The 25,150-nt window shown below is 51.3% G+C and overlaps 2 protein-coding genes across 2 annotated transcripts in view; one reads left to right on the top strand and one right to left on the bottom strand.

Moving 5' to 3' along the window:
- SRC (SRC proto-oncogene, non-receptor tyrosine kinase) overlaps positions 1-3,716 on the top strand; it is a 41,478-nt gene extending 37,762 nt beyond the window's left edge. Inside the window, exons 11-12 of the mRNA XM_069953829.1 lie at positions 1,292-1,423; positions 1,499-3,716. Coding sequence (XP_069809930.1) covers positions 1,292-1,423; positions 1,499-1,707 — 341 coding nt within the window. The 3' untranslated portion in view covers positions 1,708-3,716. The remainder of the gene's footprint in view (positions 1-1,291; positions 1,424-1,498) is intronic.
- Positions 3,717-9,568: 5,852 nt separating this feature from the next.
- On the bottom strand, positions 9,569-22,176 carry BLCAP (BLCAP apoptosis inducing factor). The gene is made up of 2 exons (XM_069952127.1): positions 22,089-22,176; positions 9,569-10,738 (listed from the first exon to the last, which is right to left on the bottom strand). The coding sequence occupies exon 2, from the start codon at positions 10,711-10,713 to the stop codon at positions 10,450-10,452; it is 264 nt and encodes an 87-aa protein (XP_069808228.1). The 5' UTR covers positions 10,714-10,738; positions 22,089-22,176; the 3' UTR covers positions 9,569-10,449.
- Positions 22,177-25,150: the final 2,974 nt, after the last annotated feature.

Raw genomic sequence — 25,150 nt, forward strand, 5'->3', positions numbered from 1 at the left:
GAACAAAGGGGCGGGCAGTGATATGATGTGTGATATCCCCCCCCCCCCATACACCTGATACTGATGGCTGATAGGTATGTAGTGTCTGGAAACCTTCTAGTTCTAATGGATTATCTACATACTTGGTCATTGACCTGTGTGATGTCATTATAATCATCGGATTTACAGGTCACTAATGATAAGGATCACTATGTTGCATATCTGATGAATATTTATTGCGCGTCATTTTCTAGTTACAGTGTGTCGGATATTGTTATACAGACACGATACTTGCCTAGAGATGGCAATAAGACAGTGTTCACACACGTGTTGTAAGGTTGTAGTCTGCAGAGGCTCCTGATGGGGTGATTGACTACTGGAGACATTTGGGAGGCCATTTCCCATGTTACCTTTCTGAAGTATCTATGGGAGAGGGGCGGCGGGTCATACCACCTATAGAGAAGGGGGAGGCTGTATGGTAGAGGCCTCTGACGTTAGGACTACAGCTCCCATTATGCCCGGACAGCCTCAGACTGAGAGTAAAGGCCTTATTACCCGGGGACTCCAGGCCTATACCGTCCTATGTAACAGGCCCTGGGATTGGCTGATTTCCTGCACCGTCTCATTTTGGCCTCCATTCAGGTGGTTTTATTTGAATCTACCCCTGCTCTGTGGATCTGTAAAGCACCCAGTGTAAGATGGATGCCGCTAAGTGTCATTAGTCATAGAGGCGGGGCATCTACCCTGGTGAGCGCTTCCAGCATACACCGCATAACACGCTATGTCAGGTGGCCACCTCTATATGCCAGCACTTATCTTCCTATGGAGGAACCCTTTAGTTTGGTCCCGTATGGACAGTCCTTGTGATCCCGGGACGGGTGACTCAATGAGTTGGGGTTTTTTTTCCCTCCATTTTTTTTTCCTTTTAAGTGATTTGTCATTTCCTTAGTAAATGAATCATATCAGTCACGAGTGGGTAATGTATTCCATCACCACATTCTGGCCACAGACGTGCGTGTCTGCTGTGGTTACGTTATATATGGAGCAGGACATGGTCAAACACTATGGGGACCTTTACTATCAATATAAAGTGGGGGTTTTCTGGGACTCCGACAGATGGTGTCAGTGGAGATCGGAGTCCGCATGATGGAATTTCACTGCCCAACCCTTCTTCTGGGAGGGATCAGTTATTGAAGGTGTATGGCGTATTCGTACAAGTACTTTTGGGGGTGTATAGGCAGTATATATGGGCAGTATGGTGCCTGAACCTATCATCCCGAGATAGTTATTGCTGATCCTTGTGTCCTTATAGGTGCCAAGTTTCCAATTAAATGGACGGCCCCCGAAGCCGCATTATATGGACGATTCACCATTAAATCTGACGTCTGGTCTTTTGGAATCCTCCTAACGGAGCTGACTACGAAGGGAAGGGTTCCATACCCTGGTGAGTACCAGCCATGTGAGGTTGCTTCGTTCCTTATCCGTTTCCCTCATCTAATTTCCGGTTTCTGATCATCAGGAATGGTGAACCGAGAGGTTCTAGATCAAGTCGAGAGGGGGTATCGAATGCCGTGCCCTCCAGACTGCCCGGAATCCCTTCATGATCTGATGCTGCAATGCTGGAGGAAGGACCCCGAGGAGCGTCCAACATTTGAGTACTTGCAGGCCTTCCTGGAAGACTATTTCACTGCCACTGAGCCCCAGTACCAGCCTGGGGACAACCTTTAGGATTTGGGATCATGACTACAGGATGAGCCTTACTATAATATGGCAAACCAGCCTCTCCAAGACGCAGATGCAATATATTACCCAGAGCCGATATTCCCTTCTTGTTGAGGATCTGATGACATTAAGTGGATGGTCCACAATCTGCTCCATCCTTGTTCCACCTCCATCTTGCATTTGAATTTTCACATTGCATTCTGGTCATGTATCAAGAATTCGGAGACGCGTCATCTACTGATCCATGTTTATATTTTCCCCCAAAGAAAATTGCATCTAGTCCTTCCATATGAGACAGGAAAGGCCCTCGGGTTCTGGTGAAAGCGATGAGGTTCTTACACTGCTTGAAGATTGAGATGTTGTAAATAATTTCCTCAGGAGGGAACACCACTCCCCTCTCATCTATTCTGAAACCTTGAACTTGTCCAATTTTTGATCTTGATGACTACAGATTCCATGTTTTTGTATACTCAGTCGTGGGAAGGGTTTATGGGGGTCTTCCAAAATGCTACAGACTCCTCTCACGGACCAAAGTCCCACTTCTGTCTTCCACCCCCCCATCTACTTTCTCAAGAAGGGGGAAGATACTATCATGCTAGTTTTTTTGATAATGAAGTGACTATACAACCCTCGTAATTACTGTATCCAGATTACATTCAGTAGAGTCCGTAACATCCCCTGACTTCTTACCCCCCTTACAGTTGAAGCCCATTTTGGTCACTGCAGCCATTTTTATCCCTCACTAAAGTCGTTGTTCTCCAACCTTTGGCGCTCCAGGACTGTGATCGTGAATGGGGGTCAGATGTTTGGATCTGATGTGGTGCTGGACTTCTCTACTCCAGATACGGCTCTCCAGCTGTTATAGAACATCCACAGTGGGTAGCCACAGGTCGGAGACCGATGCCTGAAGCATTCTCGAGGGTTTTGTAGTAAATTGAGAAAGGAAAATGTTATTGGATTACCTAGAAAGCCGCCCTTCATGCAACCGCTCCATCTTTAGGTTGTGGATTCTTCCTTTCCATAGAGTACAACCTTCCCTTTATGCCGGAGTTACATCTGTTACCCGACCTGGGATCTCAGGTCATCTCTGTGCCATACGCTGCCTCCTCGGGTCCCGCACGTTACATAACATTACTTCTCTGGTCCCCAATTCAATACCGTTACTGTTGGCTGCAATAGACCGACTCGATGAATTGAAGCATATAAGTTTCCAGTCATCCCGCTATGACAAATTGGACAGGACTTTTGATAACGGTACGAATGCATTTCGGCGTGGTTGTATGGGAGCCTCGTGACTGACCTGTGTTATATCACTGGCAAAACTGTGGACTCTTGCCAAGTTGGTACGGGTTTGTCCTCCAACTTCTCAGGGATGGGATAGGTGTGGGATTTTTTATTGCCAATCATGGAGGGAAATGGGCAAATGTGATAGCATTACATGTACCTGCTCTCTGGCTTCTCCATACTCTTCCTCGAGCAGCTGGTTCAGGTTGTAGGACGGTACACGCTTCCCTCCTCTATGGTGCCAATCGAATAGATCCGTCTGCATTACTGATTAATGTGTATATATCCATGTTTTTTAATGGTTCGATACCACTCGAGTGCAGGGGAGAGCTTTGTATTGTGAATACTATCCCGGATACACTGTATGTAGAGTCGTGTTACAGACCTGTATGTAGTACTGGAGTGATTTCCTTTTTTTTAGTGTCATTTGATAAGACGAGACAGGGAGGGGTTATTCTATACGGGGACCAGGCTTTCCCTCTTTGTGTAGAGTATGTTTAGCCCTAGATGCCATGGAGGGATCACTCTATTTCTATAATAAAAGGGGCGTCTACCTGGAACCTTAGCGTTGCAGCTGTCGCCTCCACGTCCGTTCATTGCAGATGGCATGGCTTTGTCGGGGACAGACACCTGGTCAGTTTTATTTTATTAACCCTTAAACACTGGCACTACTGCATTTATGTCCATAGCAATAATATGCTTAATGACGGTAAATAAAGATGAAAGACGGACGGGTGTCTCCTGGTGTTTCTTTCTAGCAATGCAGATGGCTTGTAACCCGCTCACGTTATAAACGGGAATTCAATCCACATTGTAGGCGCTGGAGTTGAAACTTATGTAAGTTATTTACTAGGGCAAACAACACGTTTGTGGACCAGAGCGGTCCCTTCCTCAGGTAGTTCTAGCCTGTAAGTTGGATCAGGTTTTATGGTACAACTCCGTCCCAAGAAATTTCCTGCTATTACACACCGAGAGGATCTCCATCCGGCACGTAGAATCCCAGGCGGCAGGGGCAGCCATTCCATCTGAACGGAGAGGCTTCCATGATCTGTGGTCGCAGTTGTTGCACTATGTACTGTTTTCTCCCCTTTTTGCCATCTGGATAACTTGTGAATCTGAACACGAGCTTGTTTTCTTTTATAAACGTCAATGACTACTCAGTGTTTGCTATGTAGGCGATGCATGGTAAGTCACCGGGCATTATGGTCTTTGTCACCACCTGTTGGCAGAACGTGGAACTGCATATATGCTGTTTTTCATCTGTTTCCACAGCTGCACTTCCATAGATTTTCTATTTTTTTTCGATTACAACTTGACTAATGGATCTTTTATATCATGCTGCCAGGATCATTTCCCCTTTATTAAAGGGGACCTGTCACCAGTTTCGTGCTGACTGAACCATTTTTTGTTACAGTGATGTATGATTGCCAGCCTAGATTGATAAATATATTTCTATATGGATTTATAAATCAAGGCTGGTGGAGAGTAGAAGGGGCTATAGCGTGGCAGGGTAAGAGAAGGAGCTACAGTAGGGAAGGGCAGAGACTACAGCAGGTGAGACGGGGTGATCCATCTGCCGTAATGGAGGTGGTGGGGCAGATTACCAATCAGTGACGTTTACCGTGGGGGGTGACGGGGTAGCCCATTTAGGGTGGGAGGAGGGTGAATCATCTACCGTGTGTGTGGGGTGACCCATTTACTGTAGTGGGGGGGGGGGGGGGGTATATGTGCCATCCTGTACCTACGACGGTATTCTCACACACACACACCGGTGTTGAGGTATTTTGTGAAGCCATTACATATGTATTGTTTACAAGGGTGCGTTCACACGTACAGGCTCTGCAGCAGATTTGATGGCGCTGATTTGAATCTTCAGATTTGATGGCCTAGATTAGATTCAGAGCAAATCTGCGCCATCAAATCTGCTGCTGATCCTGTACATGTGAATGCACTCTAAAACTTACACAAGTAACTCAGCCAATAAAATAATTACACAATCCCGTCACTATCCTTACCCACCAACCCTTCTCCTATGTCACTATCCTTACCCACCAACCCTTCTCCTATGTCACTATACTTACCCACCAACCCTTCTCCTATGTCACTATCCTTACCTACCAACCCTTCTCCTATGTCACTATCCTTACCTACCAAACCTTCTCCTATATCACTATCCTTACCCACCAACCCTTCTCCTATGTCACTATCCTTACCCACCAACCCTTCTCCTATGTCACTATCCTTACCTACCAACCCTTCTCCTATGTCACTATCCTTACCTACCAACCCTTCTCCTATGTCACTATCCTTACCTACCAACCCTTCTCCTATGTCACTATCCTTACCTACCAACCCTTCTCCTATGTCACTATCCTTACCTACCAATCCTTCTCCTATGTCACTATCCTTACCCACCAACCCTTCTCCTATGTCACTATCCTTACCTACCAACCCTTCTCCTATGTCACTATCCTTACCCACCAACCCTTCTCCTATGTCACTATCCTTACCTACCAATCCTTCTCCTATGTCACTATCCTTACCCACCAACCCTTCTCCTATGTCACTATCCTTACCTACCAAACCTTCTTCTATGTCACTATCCTTACCCACCAACCCTTCTCCTATGTCATTATTAGAGATGAGCGAATCTCGAGCATGCTCAAGTCCATCTGAACTCTAACATTCGGTATTTGATTAGCGGTGGCTGCTGAAGTTGGATAAAGCTCTAAGGTTGTTTGGAAAACATGGATACAGCCAATGACTATATCCAGGATTTCCACACAGCCTTAGGGCTTTATCCAACTTCAGCAGCCACCGCTAATCAAATGCAGAACGTTCGGGTTCAGCTGAACTCGAGATTTGCTCATCTCTAGTCACTATCCTTACCTACCAATCTGCGGCTGAGGTCCTATCTGAAGAATGCCTCAAATCCCCATGGCGATCTCTAATGTGTCAGATAGGGGACAAGTTAGTTAAAAGGGGTTATCCAGCGTGGGGGGCACTGGGGAGGAAGTGGTTGAAATAAAAGATGTCTACTTACCTCCCCGGTTCCAGCGGCGGGTCCCGCACTACGGCGCTCCGGTGCCCGGTTCCCGCCCGCTTCCGGGTGTCTGACGCTGCCCGAGACGCTACGTCTCAGGGCCGCTCAGTGAAGAAGGCGGGATCCGCCTCCTTCACTGAGTGGCTGAGCAGCCCTGAGACGTAGCATCTCTGGCGGCGTCAGACATCCGGAAGCGGCCGGGCACCAGAGCGACGTGATGCGGGACTCGCCGCTGGAACCGGGGAGGTAAGTGGACGTCTTCTATTTCAGCCACCTCCTCCCCGGTCCCCCCAAAAAAGTGCCCCCACGCTGGAGCATCCCTTTAAGGTGGAGAAGCTCTTTCAGCAAACATGTCCAGCAAACATTTTCCAGGAGGAAGGACAATACGTCTGGATAGCCATTCCAAATGTTGAAGAAGCAACTCGATCTATGTATGCTGATTTCCTCTTTTCAGATGATTTACAAGAATCCAAAAGGCTGAAGCCAATTAACAAAGAAGAAGTGGGATCACCCCCTATACCTTCCATATTGGGCAGTAAGGGTGGTTTTACACAGGTCGATGGGGGCCTGATAATACCTGTAAACGAGTGTCGGTCTGCTAGATCAGCGCTTGTTTACTGGGCCTATCACACGGCCTGATCGTTTAACAAGGGCTGCAAGGACATTGTTACCGATGTCCTTGCAGCCCTTGGTTTAACTATATACTTAACCTATCCACGCTCCAGGGCTGCTCCTGCGGTCCACTTCTCTCCGGGTCCCGGCCTATAATTGGCTGAGTGACCTGTCGGCTGATGCCGCTCTGAAGCTAGGTTGCGTGGGACCAGGGGAGAAGCGGACTGCAGGAGCAGCCCTGGAGTGTGAATAGGTAATGTATATCGTCAGTCGCCGGCCACGCACCGCTATTACACTTAGCAATGCACGGTCGGCGCCCGGAAATTATAGGTTCTAAGCTATATCAACGATCAGCCCATGACAACGATTATTGGCTGATTGTTATCTTTATTACACGGATCGATAATCGGCCGAATAGTACCCTAAGACTAGAAAAAGTTCCTTTGTATAAGCCCATTAAAGGGTAGTCTATCTGCTATAGATGGATTGTCTCCAAAGTGGAACAGATTGTTAGCTTTTTTAAATGGCTTCAATGGGGGGGGGGGGGGGAGGGGAGATGGGACTATTGAGGATTTTGTATATTTAGTGAAGCCATTACAATATGGCACAGACCATCTGAACACTAAGACATGTTTGCATACCTTAAAGCTTATGTAAGTAAGCACTAGTGCTACACAAGTCTTTTTGTACATAAGCCAAGGAGATTATATATATATATATATATATATATATATATATAATCATTATACACACACATATACATATATCACACTGCCAGCCATTTTTTAATAAATGCCATCTACTTTGGCCATAAACGTGTCACTGTGTGATTCCTCCCTGCGCACAATAAACTTTTAACTTGTAATTTGGACCAGACTGTCTATATGGCAGCACTCTTGTGGAAACATTTATCAAGATGGCACCTCCCATGACCCAGAGCGGCAGTCAGTTATAAGGCAGCTGGCTGATGAGTCGATTACTGAGATAGCAAATCGCTTCACTTCATTATTACTGTAAGTTTGCTTGTTGTTGTTACATTGACTTGGTTGTGGAAATAAACATATGGTGACTTCTCTAAGGGCATCTAGGACGTCACTGGTCAACAATTACAAAGGGAGCTGGCAGCAGCGGATCTGGATCACTCGTGTACCCATGTACACTCAGCGTGGCAGAAGGTCCCTCAGACCCCCATTAGTAACCTCAGATAGCGTGCCAAGGTGTGTAATGTTTAATTACAGATGCTTTTATCTCTTTGCCTATTGCTGCTATAGTGTTAAAGGGGTATCCTGCTCAAAAAAACCTAATCATAAGAGAAGAACATAACAGCCAGCTTATTCTTAGCTTTTCGCGCTCCGCCTCTGTCAGATCAGGGGGTGGTTGTAGGTATTATACATGTATCTAATCACTAGAGGCGTATCCAACCACTGGTGTAGTATCTCACCATTCTATGTGTATCTATGTGATCCGTACAGGGAAGGTGGATGAGCATCAGGTGATGGGAGTTGTGCAAGGGGCGGGGGTGGCAGGTAAACATGTGCGTCACCTGTTACACTCACGTGTGTAAAGCTGGTAAGTGTGACACAGAGGTGACTGTCCGTGTGATCTGATAAAGTCTGATCCCTTAAAGTGAAAGTGCAGCAAAGTAACACCGGCTCTCCCGAGCATCACCGTCATTTATAGCTGAGCCGGGAGCAGTGACAACCAGGAGGGAATCTAGTCTATAAAGATGGCGCAGTCCATAGCCTCTAGCTGCTGCTAAACTACAACTCCCAGCATGCTCAAACAGAGGAGGTCAAACCTGCCACCCCCCCCCCCCCCCCCCCCCCCGCCTAAACTACAACTCCCAGCATGCTGATATAGGGGAGGTCACACCTGCCACCCTCCAGCAGAACTACAACTCCCAGCATGCTGATATAGGGGAGGTCACACCTGCCACCCTCCAGCAGAACTACAACTCCCAGCATGCTGATATAGGGGAGGTCACACCTGCCACCCTCCAGCAGAACTACAACTCCCAGCATGCTGATATAGGGGAGGTCACACCTGCCACCCTCCAGCAGAACTACAACTCCCAGCATGCTGATATAGGGGAGGTCACACCTGCCACCCTCCAGCAGAACTACAACTCCCAGCATGCTGATATAGGGGAGGTCACACCTGCCACCCTCCAGCAAAACTACAACTCCCAGCATGCTGATATAGGGGAGGTCACACCTGCCACCCTCCAGCAAAACTACAACTCCCAGCATGCTGATATAGGGGAGGTCACACCTGCCACCCTCCAGCAAAACTACAACTCCCAGCATGCTGATATAGGGGAGGTCACACCTGCCACCCTCCAGCAGAACTACAACTCCCAGCATGCTGATATAGGGGAGGTCACACCTGCCACCCTCCAGCAAAACTACAACTCCCAGCATGCTGATATAGGGGAGGTCACACCTGCCACCCTCCAGCAAAACTACAACTCCCAGCATGCTGATATAGGGGAGGTCACACCTGCCACCCTCCAGCAGAACTACAACACACACACACACACACACACACACACATACAGCCTGGAAAGGGGGTAAGTGCTGGGCTGAGGCCTGTACAAGGAGAGCAGACAGATGCCAGGGGGGAGAAGGATGGTAACAGACATGGATGGTAGTCTCACCTGTACAAGGAGAGCAGGCGGATGCCAGGGGGGAGGAGGATGGTGACAGACATGGATGGTAGTGTCACCTGTACAAGGAGAGCAGACAGATGCCAGGGGGGAGGAGGATGGTGACAGACATGGATGGCAGAGTTACCCTCTAAGGGGCTGCACTTTAGAGATGGTTCCTTTTGTTTCCATCTTATAGTGACTACAGAGCATGGCCCCTTATAGATCAGTATATGAGCAGATAGCGGACCCCCCGGTGCTCACACACAGGGCACATGGCAGCGTCAGGTTTAATAAAGCTTTATTCAGGTTTGTATCTCCCCAACACAAAAGGATAAAATCTCCTGGTCCACACACACATCCACAGGGCCCCCCAGCCCCCCATTGTCCAGCCGGCCGCCTCATGGGCCCAGTGCAAATCTATCAATTCACTACAAATGTGCGATTCTGGAGCCCAGTGAGTATGTACCCCGCAGATGGGGGGCACCCACTGTGCCAGGGCCCACACACCAGACCCCAGCGACTATGTACCCCGCAGATGGGGGGCACCCACTGTGCCAGGGCCCACACACCAGACCCCAGCGACTATGTACCCTGCAGATGGGGGGCACCCACTGTGCCAGGGCCCACACACCAGACCCCAGCGAGTATGTACCCTGCAGATGGGGGGCACCCACTGTGCCAGGGCCCACACACCAGACCCCAGCGAGTATGTACCCTGCAGATGGGGGGCACCCACTGTGCCAGGGCCCACACACCAGACCCCAGCGACTATGTACCCTGCAGATGGGGGGCACCCACTGTGCCAGGGCCCACACACCAGACCCCAGCGAGTATGTACCCTGCAGATGGGGGGCGCTCATTGTGCCGGGGACAGCATCAGCACAATGGACAGAAGAGACGTAAACATGACCAAGGGCTGGAGGAGCCCCCCAAAAATACATGTAGGTAAAAGTCCCCCCCAGTGGCATAATACCGGGAGACAATAATGCAAATGTCTCTGCCCACAAGGAAACGGGGAGGAAGGATCCATTGCACAGAACCGTCCTCATCCATCATCATCATGGTGTCCCTGCAGTCCCAGCGTAGTCCTCAAGACACAATAGTGCCAGCCGTGTCCCTGGCAGGAAGCAGCAATCCGTGGGCCTGGGAGCCGCGGGACCCTCTAGGTGCCCACCACGGCCGGGTCATGGGCCGCCTCCGGGAGCTGGCTGCCACTGCAATGATACAGGAAACAATTACCCCAACAGCTGTAGCAGATGAGGAAGAGGGCGCCGAGGAAGACCAGGGCACAGATGGTACACGGCTTCCGCTCCAGCAGGAAACTCAGCAGGTAGAAGCCCATGAACATGGAGTGACTGAACCAGAGAGCCGGATTCAGAGGCTTCGGGATCAGGAGCACCGGGAGCAGCCACTGCAGGCAGTACATGATGGCGGAGCGTCCGGACTACTACCTAAGGGAGGAGAAGAGCAACGTCATAGAGGCTGCACTGTGCCCCCCCCCCACCATAAATAGACTGTACCCTATATATTACCCTCTGTCCCCCCTCTCCTGTATACACATCAGCCTCCTCCTCTCTGTATATACACATCAGCCTCCTCCCCTCTGTATATACACATCAGCCTCCCGCTCTCTGTATATACACATCAGCCTCCCCCCTCTCTGTATATACACATCAGCCTCCCCCCCTCTGTATATACACATCAGCCCCCCCCTCTGTATATACACATCAGCCTCCCCCCCTCTGTATATACACATCAGCCTCCCCCCCCCCCTCTGTATATACACATCAGCCCCCCCCCTCTGTATATACACATCAGCCTCCACCCCTCTGTATATACACATCAGCCTCCCCCCCCTCTCTGTATATACACATCAGCCTCCCCCCCCTCTCTGTATATACACATCAGCCTCCCCCCCTCTCTGTATATACACATCAGCCTCCTCCCCCCTCTGTATATACACATCAGCCCCCCCTCTCTGTATATACACATAAGCCCCCCCTCTCTGTATATACACATCAGCCTCCCTCCCTCTGTATATACACATCAGCCTCCCCCCCTGTATATACACATCAGCCTCCCCCCCTCTGTATATACACATCAGCCTCCCTCCCTCTGTATATACACATCAGCCTCCTCCTCTGTATATACACATCAGCCTCCCCCCCTCTGTATATACACATCAGCCTCCCCCCCTCTGTATATACACATCAGCCTCCCCTCTCTGTATATACACATCAGCCTCCCCCCTCTGTATATACACATCAGCCTCCCCCCCTCTCTGTATATACACATCCGCCTCCCCCCCTCTGTATACACATCAGCCTCCCCTCTGTATATACACATCAGCCTCCCCCCCTCTGTATATACACATCAGCCTCCCCCCCTCTGTATATACACATCAGCCTCCCCCCCCCTCTGTATATACACATCAGCCTCCCCCTCTGTATATACACATCAGCCTCCCCCTCCTCTGTATATACACATCAGCCTCCCCCCCTCTGTATATACACATCAGCCTCCCCCCCTCTGTATATACACATCAGCCTCCACCCCCCTGTATATACACATCAGCCTCCCCCCCTCTCTGTATATACACATCAGCCTCCCCCCTCTCTGTATATACACATCAGCCTCCCCCCCTCTGTATATACACATCAGCCTCCCCCCCCTCTCTGTATATACACATCAGCCTCCCCCCCTCTCTGTATATACACATCAGCCTCCCCCCCTCTGTATATACACATCAGCCTCCCCCCCTCTGTATATACACATCAGCCTCCCCTCTCTGTATACACATCAGCCTCCCCCCCTCTGTATATACACATCAGCCTCCCCCCTCTGTATATACACATCAGCCTCCCCCCCTCTCTGTATATACACATCAGCCTCCCCCCTCTCTGTATATACACATCAGCCTCCCCCCTGTATATACACATCAGCCTCCCCCCCCTCTGTATATACACATCAGCCTCCCTCCCTCTGTATATACACATCAGCCTCCCCCCTCTCTGTATACACATCAGCCTCCCCCCCTCTGTATATACACATCAGCCTCCCCCCCTCTGTATATACACATCAGCCTCCCTCCCTCTGTATATACATCAGCCTCCCCCCCTCTGTATATACACATCAGCCTCCCCCCCTCTGTATATACACATCAGCCTCCCCCCCCCCCTCTGTATATACACATCAGCCTCCCCCTCTCTGTATATACACATCAGCCTCCCCCCCTCTGTATACACACATCAGCCTCCCCCCCCTCTGTATATACACATCAGCCTCCCCCCCCCTGTATATACACATCAGCCTCCTCCCCTCTGTATTACCATCATCAGCCTCCCCCCCTCTGTGATATACACATCAGCCTCCCCTCTCTGGTATATACACATCAGCCTCCCTCCTCTGTATATACACATCAGCCTCCCTCCTCGGTATATACACATCAGCCTCCCCTCCTCTGTATATACACATCAGCCTCCCCCTTCTGTATATACACATCAGCCTCCCCCCCCTCTCTGTATATACACATCAGCCTCCCCCCTCTCTGTATATACACATCAGCCTCCCCCCTCTCTGTATATACACACAGCCTCCCCCCTCTGTATATACACATCAGCCTCCCCCCCCCTCTGTATATACACATCAGCCTCCCCCCCCTCTGTATATACACATCAGCCTCCCCCCCTCTCCTGTATACACATCAGCCTCCCCCTCTCTGTATATACACATCAGCCTCCCCCCCCTCTGTATATACACATCAGCCTCCCCCTCTGTATATACACCATCAGCCTCCCCCCCTCTGTATATACACAGTCAGCCTCCCCCCCTCTCTGTATATACACATCAGCCTCCCCTCTGTATATACACATCAGCCTCTCCCCCCTTTATATACACATCAGCCTCCCCCCTCTGTAATATCCACATCAGCCTCCCCCCCTCTGTATATACACATCAGGCCTCCCCTCGTATATACACATCAGCCTCCCTGCCTCTGTATATAAACCCACATCAGCCTCCCCTCCCCTTCGTATATAACACATCAGCCCTCCCTCCCTCTGTATACACACATCAGCCGCCCCCCCTCTGTATATACACTATCAGGGATCTAGCCTCCCCCCCCTCTGTATATTACACATCAGCCTCCCCCCCTCTGTATATACACATCACGCCTCCCCCCCTCTGTAATATACACATCAGCCTCCCCCCCTCTGTATATACACATCAGCCTCCCCCCCTCATGTAATTACACATCAGCCTCCCCCCCTCTCTGTATATACAAATCAGCCTCCCCCCCTCTGTATATACACATCAGCCTCCCTCTCTGTATATACACATCAGCCTCCCCCCTCTCTGTATATACACATCAGCCTCCCCCCTGTATATACACATCAGCCTCCCCCCTGTATATACACATCAGCCTCCCCCCTCTCTGTATATACACATCAGCCTCCCTCCCTCTGTATATACACATCAGCCTCCCCCCTCTCTGTATACACATCAGCCTCCCCTCCTCTGTATATACACATCAGCCTCCCCCTCTGTATATACACATCAGCCTCCCCTCCTCTGTATATACACATCAGCCTCCCCTCCTCTGTATATACACATCAGCCTCCCCCCCTCTGTATATACACATCAGCCTCCCCCCCCTCTCTGTATATACACATCAGCCTCCCCCCCCTCTGTATATACACATCAGCCTCCCCCCCTCTGTATATACACATCAGCCTCCCCCCCCCTCTGTATATACACATCAGCCTCCCCCTCTGTATATACACATCAGCCTCCCCCCTCTCTGTATATACACATCAGCCTCCCCCCTCTCTGTATATACACATCAGCCTCCCCTCCTCTGTATATACACATCAGCCTCCCCCCCTCTCTGTATATACACATCAGCCTCCCCCTCTGTATATACACATCAGCCTCCCCCCCCCCTCTGTATATACACATCAGCCTCCCCCTCTCTGTATATACACATCAGCCTCCCCCCTCTGTATATACACATCAGCCTCCCCCCTCTGTATATACACATCAGCCTCCCCCTCTCTGTATATACACATCAGCCTCCCCCCCTCTGTATATACACATCAGCCTCCCCCCCCCCTCTGTATATACACATCAGCCTCCCCCCTCTGTATATACACATCAGCCTCCCCCTCTCTGTATATACACATCAGCCTCCTCCTCTCTGTATATACACATCAGCCTCCCCCCTTCTGTATATACACATCAGCCTCCCCCCCTCTCTGTATATACACATCAGCCTCCCCCCCTCTCTGTATATACACATCAGCCTCCCCCCCTCTCTGTATATACACATCAGCCTCCCCCCCTCTCTGTATATACACATCAGCCTCCCCCCTCTGTATATACACATCAGCCCCCTCCCCCTGTATATACACATCAGCCTCCCCCCCCTCTCTGTATATACACATCAGCCTCCCCCCCCTCTGTATATACACATCAGCCTCCCCTCTCTGTATATACACATCAGCCTCCCCCCTCTGTATATACACATCAGCCTCCCCCCCTCTGTATATACACATCAGCCTCCCCCTCTCTGTATATACACATCAGCCCCCCCCCTCTGTATATACACATCAGCCTCCCCCTCTCTGTATATACACATCAGCCTCCCCTCCTCTGTATATACACATCAGCCTCCTCCCCCCTCTCTGTATATACACATCAGCCTCCCCCCCCCCTCTGTATATACACATCAGCCTCCCCCCCCTCTGTATATACACATCAGCCTCCCCCCTCTGTATATACACATCAGCCTCCCCCCTCTGTATATACACATCAGCCTCCCCTCCTCTGTATATACACATCAGCCCCCCCTCTCTGTATATACACATCAGCCTCCTCCCCCCTCTGTATATACACATCAGCCCCCCCTCTCTGTATATACACATCAGCCCCCCCTCTCTGTATATACACATCAGCCTCCCTCCCTCTGTATATACACATCAGCCTCCCCCCCTGTATATACACATCAGCCTCCCCCCCCTGTATATACACATCAGCCTCCCCCCCCTCTCTGTATATACACATCAGCCTCCCCCCCTCTCTGTATATACACATCAGCCTCCCCCCCTCTCTGTATATACACATCAGCCTCCTCCCCCCTCTGTATATACACATCAGCCCCCCCTCTCTGTATATACACATCAGCCCCCCCTCTCTGTATATACACATCAGCCTCCCTCCCTCTGTATATACACATCAGCCTCCCCCCCTGTATATACACATCAGCCTCCCCCCCCTGTATATACACATCAGCCTCCCCCCCTCTGTATATACACATCAGCCTCCCTCCCTCTGTATATACACATCAGCCTCCTCCTCTGTATATACACATCAGCCTCCCCCCCTCTGTATATACACATCAGCCTCCCCCCCTCTGTATATACACATCAGCCTCCCCTCTCTGTATATACACATCAGCCTCCCCCCCTCTCTGTATATACACATCAGCCTCCCCCCCTCTGTATATACACATCAGCCTCCCCTCTGTATATACACATCAGCCTCCCCCCCTCTGTATATACACATCAGCCTCCCCCCCTCTGTATATACACATCAGCCTCCCCCCCCCCCTGTATATACACATCAGCCTCCCCCCTCTGTATATACACATCAGCCTCCCCCCTCTCTGTATATACACATCAGCCTCCCCCCCTCTGTATAACACATCAGCTCCCCCCTCTGTATATACACATCAGCCTCCACCCCCCTGTATATACACATCAGCCACCCCCCCTCTCTGTATATACACATCAGCCTCCCCCCCTCTCTGTATATACACATCAGCCTCCCCCCCTCTGTATATACACATCAGCCTCCCCCCCTCTCTGTATATACACATCAGCCTCCCCCCTCTCTGTAATACAACATCAGCCTCCTCCCCCTTCTGTATATACACATCAGCCTCCCCCCCTCTGTATATACACATCAGCCTCCCCCCCTCTGTATATACACCATCAGCCTCCCTCCCTCTGTATATACACATCAGCCTCCCCCCCTCTGTACTATACACATCAGCCTCCCCCTCCTCTGTATTACACATCAGCCTCCCCCCCTCTGTATATACACATCAGCCTCCCCCCTCCTGTATATACACATCAGCCTCCCCCCCTCCTGTATATACCACATCAGCCTCCCCCCTCTGTATATACACATCAGCCTCCCCCCCCTGTATATTACACATCAGCCTCCCCCCTCTGTATATACACATCAGCCTCCCCCCCCTCTGTATATACACATCAGCCTCCCCCCCTCTCTGTATACACATCAGCCTCCCCCTCTCTGTATATACACATCAGCCTCCCCCTCTCTGTATATACACATCAGCCTCCCCTCCTCTGTATATACACATCAGCCCCCCCTCTGTATATACACATCAGCCTCCCCCCCTCTCTGTATATACACATCAGCCTCCCCCCTCTGTATATACACATCAGCCTCCCCCCCCCTCTGTATATACACATCAGCCTCCCCCCTCTGTATATACACATCAGCCTCCTCCTCTCTGTATATACACATCAGCCTCCCCCCTTCTGTATATACACATCAGCCTCCCCCCTCTGTATATACACATCAGCCTCCCCCCCTCTCTGTATATACACATCAGCCTCCCCCCTCTGTATATACACATCAGCCTCCCCCCCCCCCTCTGTATATACACATCAGCCTCCCCCCTCTGTATATACACATCAGCCTCCTCCTCTCTGTATATACACATCAGCCTCCCCCCTTCTGTATATACACATCAGCCTCCCCCCTCTGTATATACACATCAGCCTCCTCCTCTGTATATACACATCAGCCTCCCCCCCTCTGTATATACACATCAGCCTCCCCCCCCTCTGTATATACACATCAGCCTCCCCCCCTCTCTGTATATACACATCAGCCTCCCCCCCTCTCTGTATATACACATCAGCCTCCCCCCCTCTCTGTATATACACATCAGCCTCCCCCCTCTGTATATACACATCAGCCCCCTCCCCCTGTATATACACATCAGCCTCCCCCCCCTCTCTGTATATACACATCAGCCTCCCCCCTCTGTATATACACATCAGCTTCCCCCCCTCTGTATATACACATCAGCCTCCCCCCTCTGTATATACACATCAGCCTCCCCCCCTCTGTATATACACATCAGCCTCCTCCCCTCTCTGTATATACACATCAGCCTCCCCCCCCTCTGTATATACACATCAGCCCCCCCTCTCTGTATATACACATCAGCCTCCCCCCTCTCTGTATATACACATCAGCCCCCCCCCTCTGTATATACACATCAGCCTCCCCCTCTCTGTATATACACATCAGCCTCCCCCCCCTCTGTATATACACATCAGCCTCCCCCCTCTGTATATACACATCAGCCTCCCCCTCTCTGTATATACACATCAGCCTCCCCCCTCTGTATATACACATCAGCCTCCCCCCCTCTCTGTATATACACATCAGCCTCCCCCCTCTCTGTATATACACATCAGCCTCCCCCTCTCTGTATATACACATCAGCCTCCCCCCCTCTGTATATACACATCAGCCTCCCCCTCTCTGTATATACACATCAGCCTCCCCCCCTCTGTATATACACATCAGCCTCCCCCCCTCTGTATATACACATCAGCCTCCCCCCCTCTGTATATACACATCAGCCTCCCCCCCTCTGTATATACACATCAGCCTCCCCCCCCTCTGTATATACACATCAGCCTCCCCCCCTCTGTATATACACATCAGCCTCCCCCCTCTCTGTATATACACATCAGCCTCCCCCCCTCTGTATATACACATCAGCCTCCCCCTCTCTGTATATACACATCAGCCTCCCCCCCCTCTGTATATACACATCAGCCTCCCCCTCTCTGTATATACACATCAGCCTCCCCTCCTCTGTATATACACATCAGCCTCCTCCCCCCTCTCTGTATATACACATCAGCCTCCCCCCCCCCCTCTGTATATACACATCAGCCTCCCCCCCTCTCTGTATATACACATCAGCCCCCCCTCTCTGTATATACACATCAGCCCCCCCTCTCTGTATATACACATCAGCCTCCCTCCCTCTGTATATACACATCAGCCCCCCCTCTCTGTATATACACATCAGCCTCCCCCTCTCTGTATATACACATCAGCCTCCCCCCCTCTCTGTATATACACATCAGCCTCCCCCCCTCTGTATATACACATCAGCCTCCCCCCCTCTCTGTATATACACATCAGCCTCCCCCCCCCCTCTGTATATACACATCAGCCTCCCCTCCTCTGTATATACACATCAGCCTCCCCCCCCCCTCTGTATATACACATCAGCCTCCCCCCCTCTCTGTATATACACATCAGCCTCCTCCCCCTCTCTGTATATACACATCAGCCTCCTCCCCCTCTCTGTATATACACATCAGCCTCCCTCCTCTGTATATACACATCAGCCTCCCCCTCTCTGTATATACACATCAGCCTCCCCCCCCCTCTGTATATACACATCAGCCTCCCCCCCTCTGTATATACACATCAGCCTCCCCCTCTGTATATACACATCAGCCTCCGCTCTCTGTATATACACATCAGCCTCCCCCCTCTCTGTATATACACATCAGCCTCCCCCCCTCTGTATATACACATCAGCCTCCCCCCCTCTGTATATACACATCAGCCTCCCCCCCTCTCTGTATATACACATCAGCCTCCCCCCCCCCTCTGTATATACACATCAGCCTCCCCTCCTCTGTATATACACATCAGCCTCCCCTCCTCTGTATATACACATCAGCCTCCCCCCCCCCTCTGTATATACACATCAGCCTCCCCCCCTCTCTGTATATACACATCAGCCTCCCCCCCTCTCTGTATATACACATCAGCCTCCCCCCCTCTCTGTATATACACATCAGCCTCCCCCCCTCTGTATATACACATCAGCCTCCTCCTCTGTATATACACATCAGCCTCCCCCTCTGTATATACACATCAGCCTCCCCCCCTCTCTGTATATACACATCAGCCTCCCCCCTCTCTGTATATACACATCAGCCTCCCCCCTCTCTGTATATACACATCAGCCTCCCCCTCTGTATATACACATCAGCCTCCTCCCCCTCTCTGTATATACACATCAGCCCCCTCCCCCTGTATATACACATCAGCCCCCTCCCCCTCTCTGTATATACACATCAGCCTCCTCCCCCTCTCTGTATATACACATCAGCCTCCCTCCCTCTCTGTATATACACATCAGCCTCCCCTCTCTGTATATACACATCAGCCTCCCCCCCTCTGTATATACACATCAGCCTCCCTCCCTCTGTATATACACATCAGCCTCCCCTCTCTGTATATACACATCAGCCCCCTCCCCCTGTATATACACATCAGCCCCCTCCCCCTCTCTGTATATACACATCAGCCTCCTCCCCCCTCTGTATATACACATCAGCCTCCTCCCCCTCTCTGTATATACACATCAGCCTCCCCCCCCCCTCTGTATATACACATCAGCCTCCCCCCTCTCTGTATATACACATCAGCCTCCCCCTCTCTGTATATACACATCAGCCTCCTCCCCCTGTATATACACATCAGCCTCCCCCTCTCTGTATATACACATCAGCCTCCTCCTCTGTATATACACATCAGCCTCCCCCCCTCTCTGTATATACACATCAGCCTCCCCCTCTGTATATACACATCAGCCTCCCCCCCTCTGTATATACACATCAGCCTCCCCCCCTCTGTATATACACATCAGCCTCCCCCCTCTGTATATACACATCAGCCTCCCCCTCTCTGTATATACACATCAGCCTCCTCCCCCCTGTATATACACATCAGCCTCCCCCTCTCTGTATATACACATCAGCCTCCCCCCCTCTGTATATACACATCAGCCTCCCCCCCCTCTGTATATACACATCAGCCTCCCCCCTCTCTGTATATACACATCAGCCCCCCCTCTCTGTATATACCACATCAGCCTCCCCCTCTCTGTATATACACATCAGCCTCCCCCCTGTATATACACATCAGCCTCCCCCCCCCTGTATATACACATCAGCCTCCCCCTCTCTGTATATACACATCAGCCTCCCCCTCTCTGTATATACACATCAGCCTCCCCCTCTGTATATACACATCAGCCTCCCCCCTCTCCGTATATACACATCAGCCTCCCCCCTCTGTATATACACATCAGCCTCCCCCCCTCTGTATATACACATCAGCCTCCTCCTCCCCTCTGTATATACACATCAGCCTCCCCCCTGTATATACACATCAGCCTCCCCCCCCCTGTATATACACATCAGCCTCCCCCTCTCTGTATATACACATCAGCCTCCCCCTCTCTGTATATACACATCAGCCTCCCCCTCTCTGTATATACACATCAGCCTCCCCCTCTCTGTATATACACATCAGCCTCCCCCCCCTCTCTGTATATACACATCAGCCTCCCCCCCTCTCTGTATATACACATCAGCCTCCCCCCCCCTCTGTATATACACATCAGCCTCCCCCCCCTCTCTGTATATACACATCAGCCTCCCCCCCTCTCTGTATATACACATCAGCCTCCCCCCCTCTCTGTATATACACATCAGCCTCCCCCCCTCTCTGTATATACACATCAGCCTCCCCCCCTCTCTGTATATACACATCAGCCTCCCCCTCTCTGTATATACACATCAGCCTCCCCCCCCTCTCTGTATATACACATCAGCCTCCCCCCCTCTCTGTATATACACATCAGCCTCCCCCCCCCTCTGTATATACACATCAGCCTCCCCCCCCCTCTCTGTATATACACATCAGCCTCCCCCCCTCTCTGTATATACACATCAGCCTCCCCCCCCCCTCTGTATATACACATCAGCCTCCCCCCCCTCTCTGTATATACACATCAGCCTCCCCCCCTCTCTGTATATACACATCAGCCTCCCCCCCCTCTCTGTATATACACATCAGCCTCCCCCCCTCTCTGTATATACACATCAGCCTCCTCCCCTCTGTATATACACATCAGCCTCCCCCTCTGTATATACACATCAGCCTCCCCCCCCCCTCTGTATATACACATCAGCCTCCCCCCTGTATATACACATCAGCCTCCCTCCTCTGTATATACACATCAGCCTCCCCCTCTCTGTATATACACATCAGCCTCCCCCTCTCTGTATATACACATCAGCCTCCCCCCCTCTCTGTATATACACATCAGCCTCCCCCCCTCTGTATATACACATCAGCCTCCCCCTCTGTATATACACATCAGCCTCCCCCCCCCTCTGTATATACACATCAGCCTCCCCCCTGTATATACACATCAGCCTCCCTCCTCTGTATATACACATCAGCCTCCCCCTCTGTATATACACATCAGCCTCCTCCCCTCTGTATATACACATCAGCCTCCCCCTCTGTATATACACATCAGCCTCCCCCCCCCTCTGTATATACACATCAGCCTCCCCCCTGTATATACACATCAGCCTCCCTCCTCTGTATATACACATCAGCCTCCCCCTCTCTGTATATACACATCAGCCTCCCCCCCTCTGTATATACACATCAGCCTCCCCCTCCCGTCTCGCTCCCCCGTCTCCCCCTCCCGTCTCGCTCCCCCGTCTCCCCCTCCCGTCTCGCTCCCCCGTCTCCCCCTCCCGTCTCGCTCCCCCGTCTCCCCCTCCCGTCTCGCTCCCCCGGGGTCCCGCACCTCTGCGCCCCCTCATCCCGCTCCATTAACCCTGTGACTGCCGCATCCGCACTTACTCCGCTCCAGGCCGCGTCTCCCACACACACAGCGGAAGAAACACACCGCGCTGACGTCACGCGTCCTCTGCGTCACTACGTCCCAGGCTGCGCCGCAGCTCACTGTTGTACAACAGCGCCCTCTAGTGCTCAGCTAGGACTCTGCAGTGGCCATCAATGGGCGTGTTACCACACTCTGTCACCAGGGGGCGCTCTGCTAATATCACTGCTACCAGCTTGTTGTTATCCAGGAATCCATTATATACATTAATTGAATATAGTTTTTTTCTACATCCACAATGTCACTGAAAATGCATTGTTATTCAGAAGTAAAAGTCTATAATATAAGGAGGCTCCACATACAGAGGGGGCTTATACTAAGAGGGGCGCTCCACATACAGAGGGGGCTTATACTAAGAGGGGCGCTCCACATACAGAGGGGCTTATACTAAGAGGGGCGCTCCACATACAGAGGGGGTATATACTAAGAGCGGCGCTCCACATACAGAGGGGGTATATACTAAGAGCAGCGCTCCACATACAGAGGGGCTTATACTAAGGGGGGGGCTCCACATACAGAGGGGGTATATACTAAGAGCGGCGCTCCACATACAGAGGGGGCTTATACTAAGAGGGGCGCTCCACATACAGAGGGGGCATATACTAAGAGCTGCGCTCCACATACAGAGGGGGTATATACTAAGAGCGGCGCTCCACATACAGAGGGGGCATATACTAAGAGGGGCGCTCCACATACAGAGGGGGCATATACTAAGAGCAGCGCTCCACATACAGAGGGGGCATATACTAAGAGGGGCGCTCCACATACAGAGGGGGCTTATACTAAGAGCAGCGCTCCACATACAGAGGGGCTTATACTAAGAGGGGCGCTCCACATACAGAGGGGCCTATACTAAGAGCGGCGCTCCACATACAGAGGGGCATATACTAAGAGGGGCGCTCCACATACAGAGGGGGTATATACTAAGAGCGGCGCTCCACATACAGAGGGGGTATATACTAAGAGCAGCGCTCCACATACAGAGGGGCTTATACTAAGGGGGGGGCTCCACATACAGAGGGGGTATATACTAAGAGCGGCGCTCCACATACAGAGGGGCATATACTAAGAGCAGCGCTCCACATACAGAGGGGGCTTATACTAAGAGGGGCGCTCCACATACAGAGGGGCTTATACTAAGAGGGGCGCTCCACATACAGAGGGGCTTATACTAAGAGGGGCGCTCCACATACAGAGGGGCTTATACTAAGAGGGGCGCTCGACATACAGAGGGGGCTTATACTAAGAGCGGCGCTCCACATACAGAGGGGGCTTATACTAAGAGCGGCGCCCCACATACAGAGGGGGTATATACTAATAGCTGCGCTCCACATACAGAGGGGGCTTATACTAAGAGGGGCGCTCCACATACAGAGGGGCTTATACTAAGAGGGGCGCTCCACATACAGAGGGGCTTATACTAAGAGGGGCGCTCGACATACAGAGGGGGCTTATACTAAGAGGGGCGCTCCACATACAGAGGGGGCTTATACTAAGAGCAGCGCTCCACATACAGAGGGGGCATATACTAAGAGCGGCGCCCCACATACAGAGGGGGTATATACTAATAGCTGCGCTCCACATACAGAGGGGGCTTATACTAAGAGCAGCGCTCCACATACAGAGGGGCTTATACTAAGAGGGGCGCTCCACATACAGAGGGGCTTATACTAAGAGGGGCGCTCCACATACAGAGGGGCTTATACTAAGAGCGGCGCTCCACATACAGAGGGGGTATATACTAAGAGGGGCGCTCCACATACAGAGAGGGCATATACTAAGAGGGGCGCTCCACATACAGAGGGGGCATATACTAAGAGCAGCGCTCCACATACAGAGGGGGCATATACTAAGAGGGGTGCTCCACATACAGAGGGGGTATATACTAAGAGCAGCGCTCCACATACAGAGGGGCTTATACTAAGAGGGGCGCTCCACATACAGAGGGGCCTATACTAAGAGCGGCGCTCCACATACAGAGGGGGTATATACTAAGAGGGGCGCTCCACATACAGAGGGGGCATATACTAAGAGGGGCACTCCACATACAGAGAGGGCATATACTAAGAGCAGCGCTCCACATACAGAGGGGCTTATACTAAGAGGGGCGCTCCACATACAGAGGGGCATATACTAAGAGCAGCGCTCCACATACAGAGGGGCTTATACTAAGAGGGGCGCTCCACATACAGAGGGGGCTTATACTAAGAGCAGCGCTCCACATACAGAGGGGGCATATACTAAGAGCAGCGCTCCACATACAGAGGGGGTATATACTAAGAGCAGCGCTCCACATACAGAGGGGGCATATACTAAGAGGGGCGCTCCACATACAGAGGGGCCTATACTAAGAGCGACGCTCCACATACAGAGGGGCATATACTAAGAGCGGTGCTCCACATACAGAGGGGGCTTATACTAAGAGGGGCGCTCCACATACAGAGGGGGCTTATACTAAGAGCAGCACTCCACATACAGAGGGGCTTATACTAAGAGCTGCGCTCCACATACAGAGGGGCTTATACTAAGAGGGTCGCTCCACATACAGAGGGGTATATACTAAGAGCGGCGCTCCACATACAGAGGGGTATATACTAAGAGCGGCGCTCCACATACAGAGGGGCATATACTAAGAGGGGCGCTCCACATACAGAGGGGGTATATACTAAGAGGGGCGCTCCACATACAGAAGAGTATATACTAAGAGCGGTGCTCCACATACAGAGGGGGCATATACTAAGAGCAGCGCTCCACATACAGAGGGGGTATATACTAAGAGCAGCACTCCACATACAGAAGAGCATATACTAAGAGCGGCGCTCCACATACAGAGGGGGTATATACTAAGAGGGGCGATCCACATACAGAGGGGGTATATACTAAGAGGGGCGCTCCACATACAGAGGGGGTATATACTAAGAGGGGCGCTCCACATACAGAAGGGCATATACTAAGAGCGGCGCTCCACATACAGAGGGGGTATATACTAAGAGGGGCGCTCCACATACAGAGGGGGCTTATA

The sequence above is a fragment of the Dendropsophus ebraccatus genome, chromosome 14 (genome assembly GCF_027789765.1).
Source record: "Dendropsophus ebraccatus isolate aDenEbr1 chromosome 14, aDenEbr1.pat, whole genome shotgun sequence".
NCBI lineage: Eukaryota > Metazoa > Chordata > Amphibia > Anura > Hylidae > Dendropsophus > Dendropsophus ebraccatus.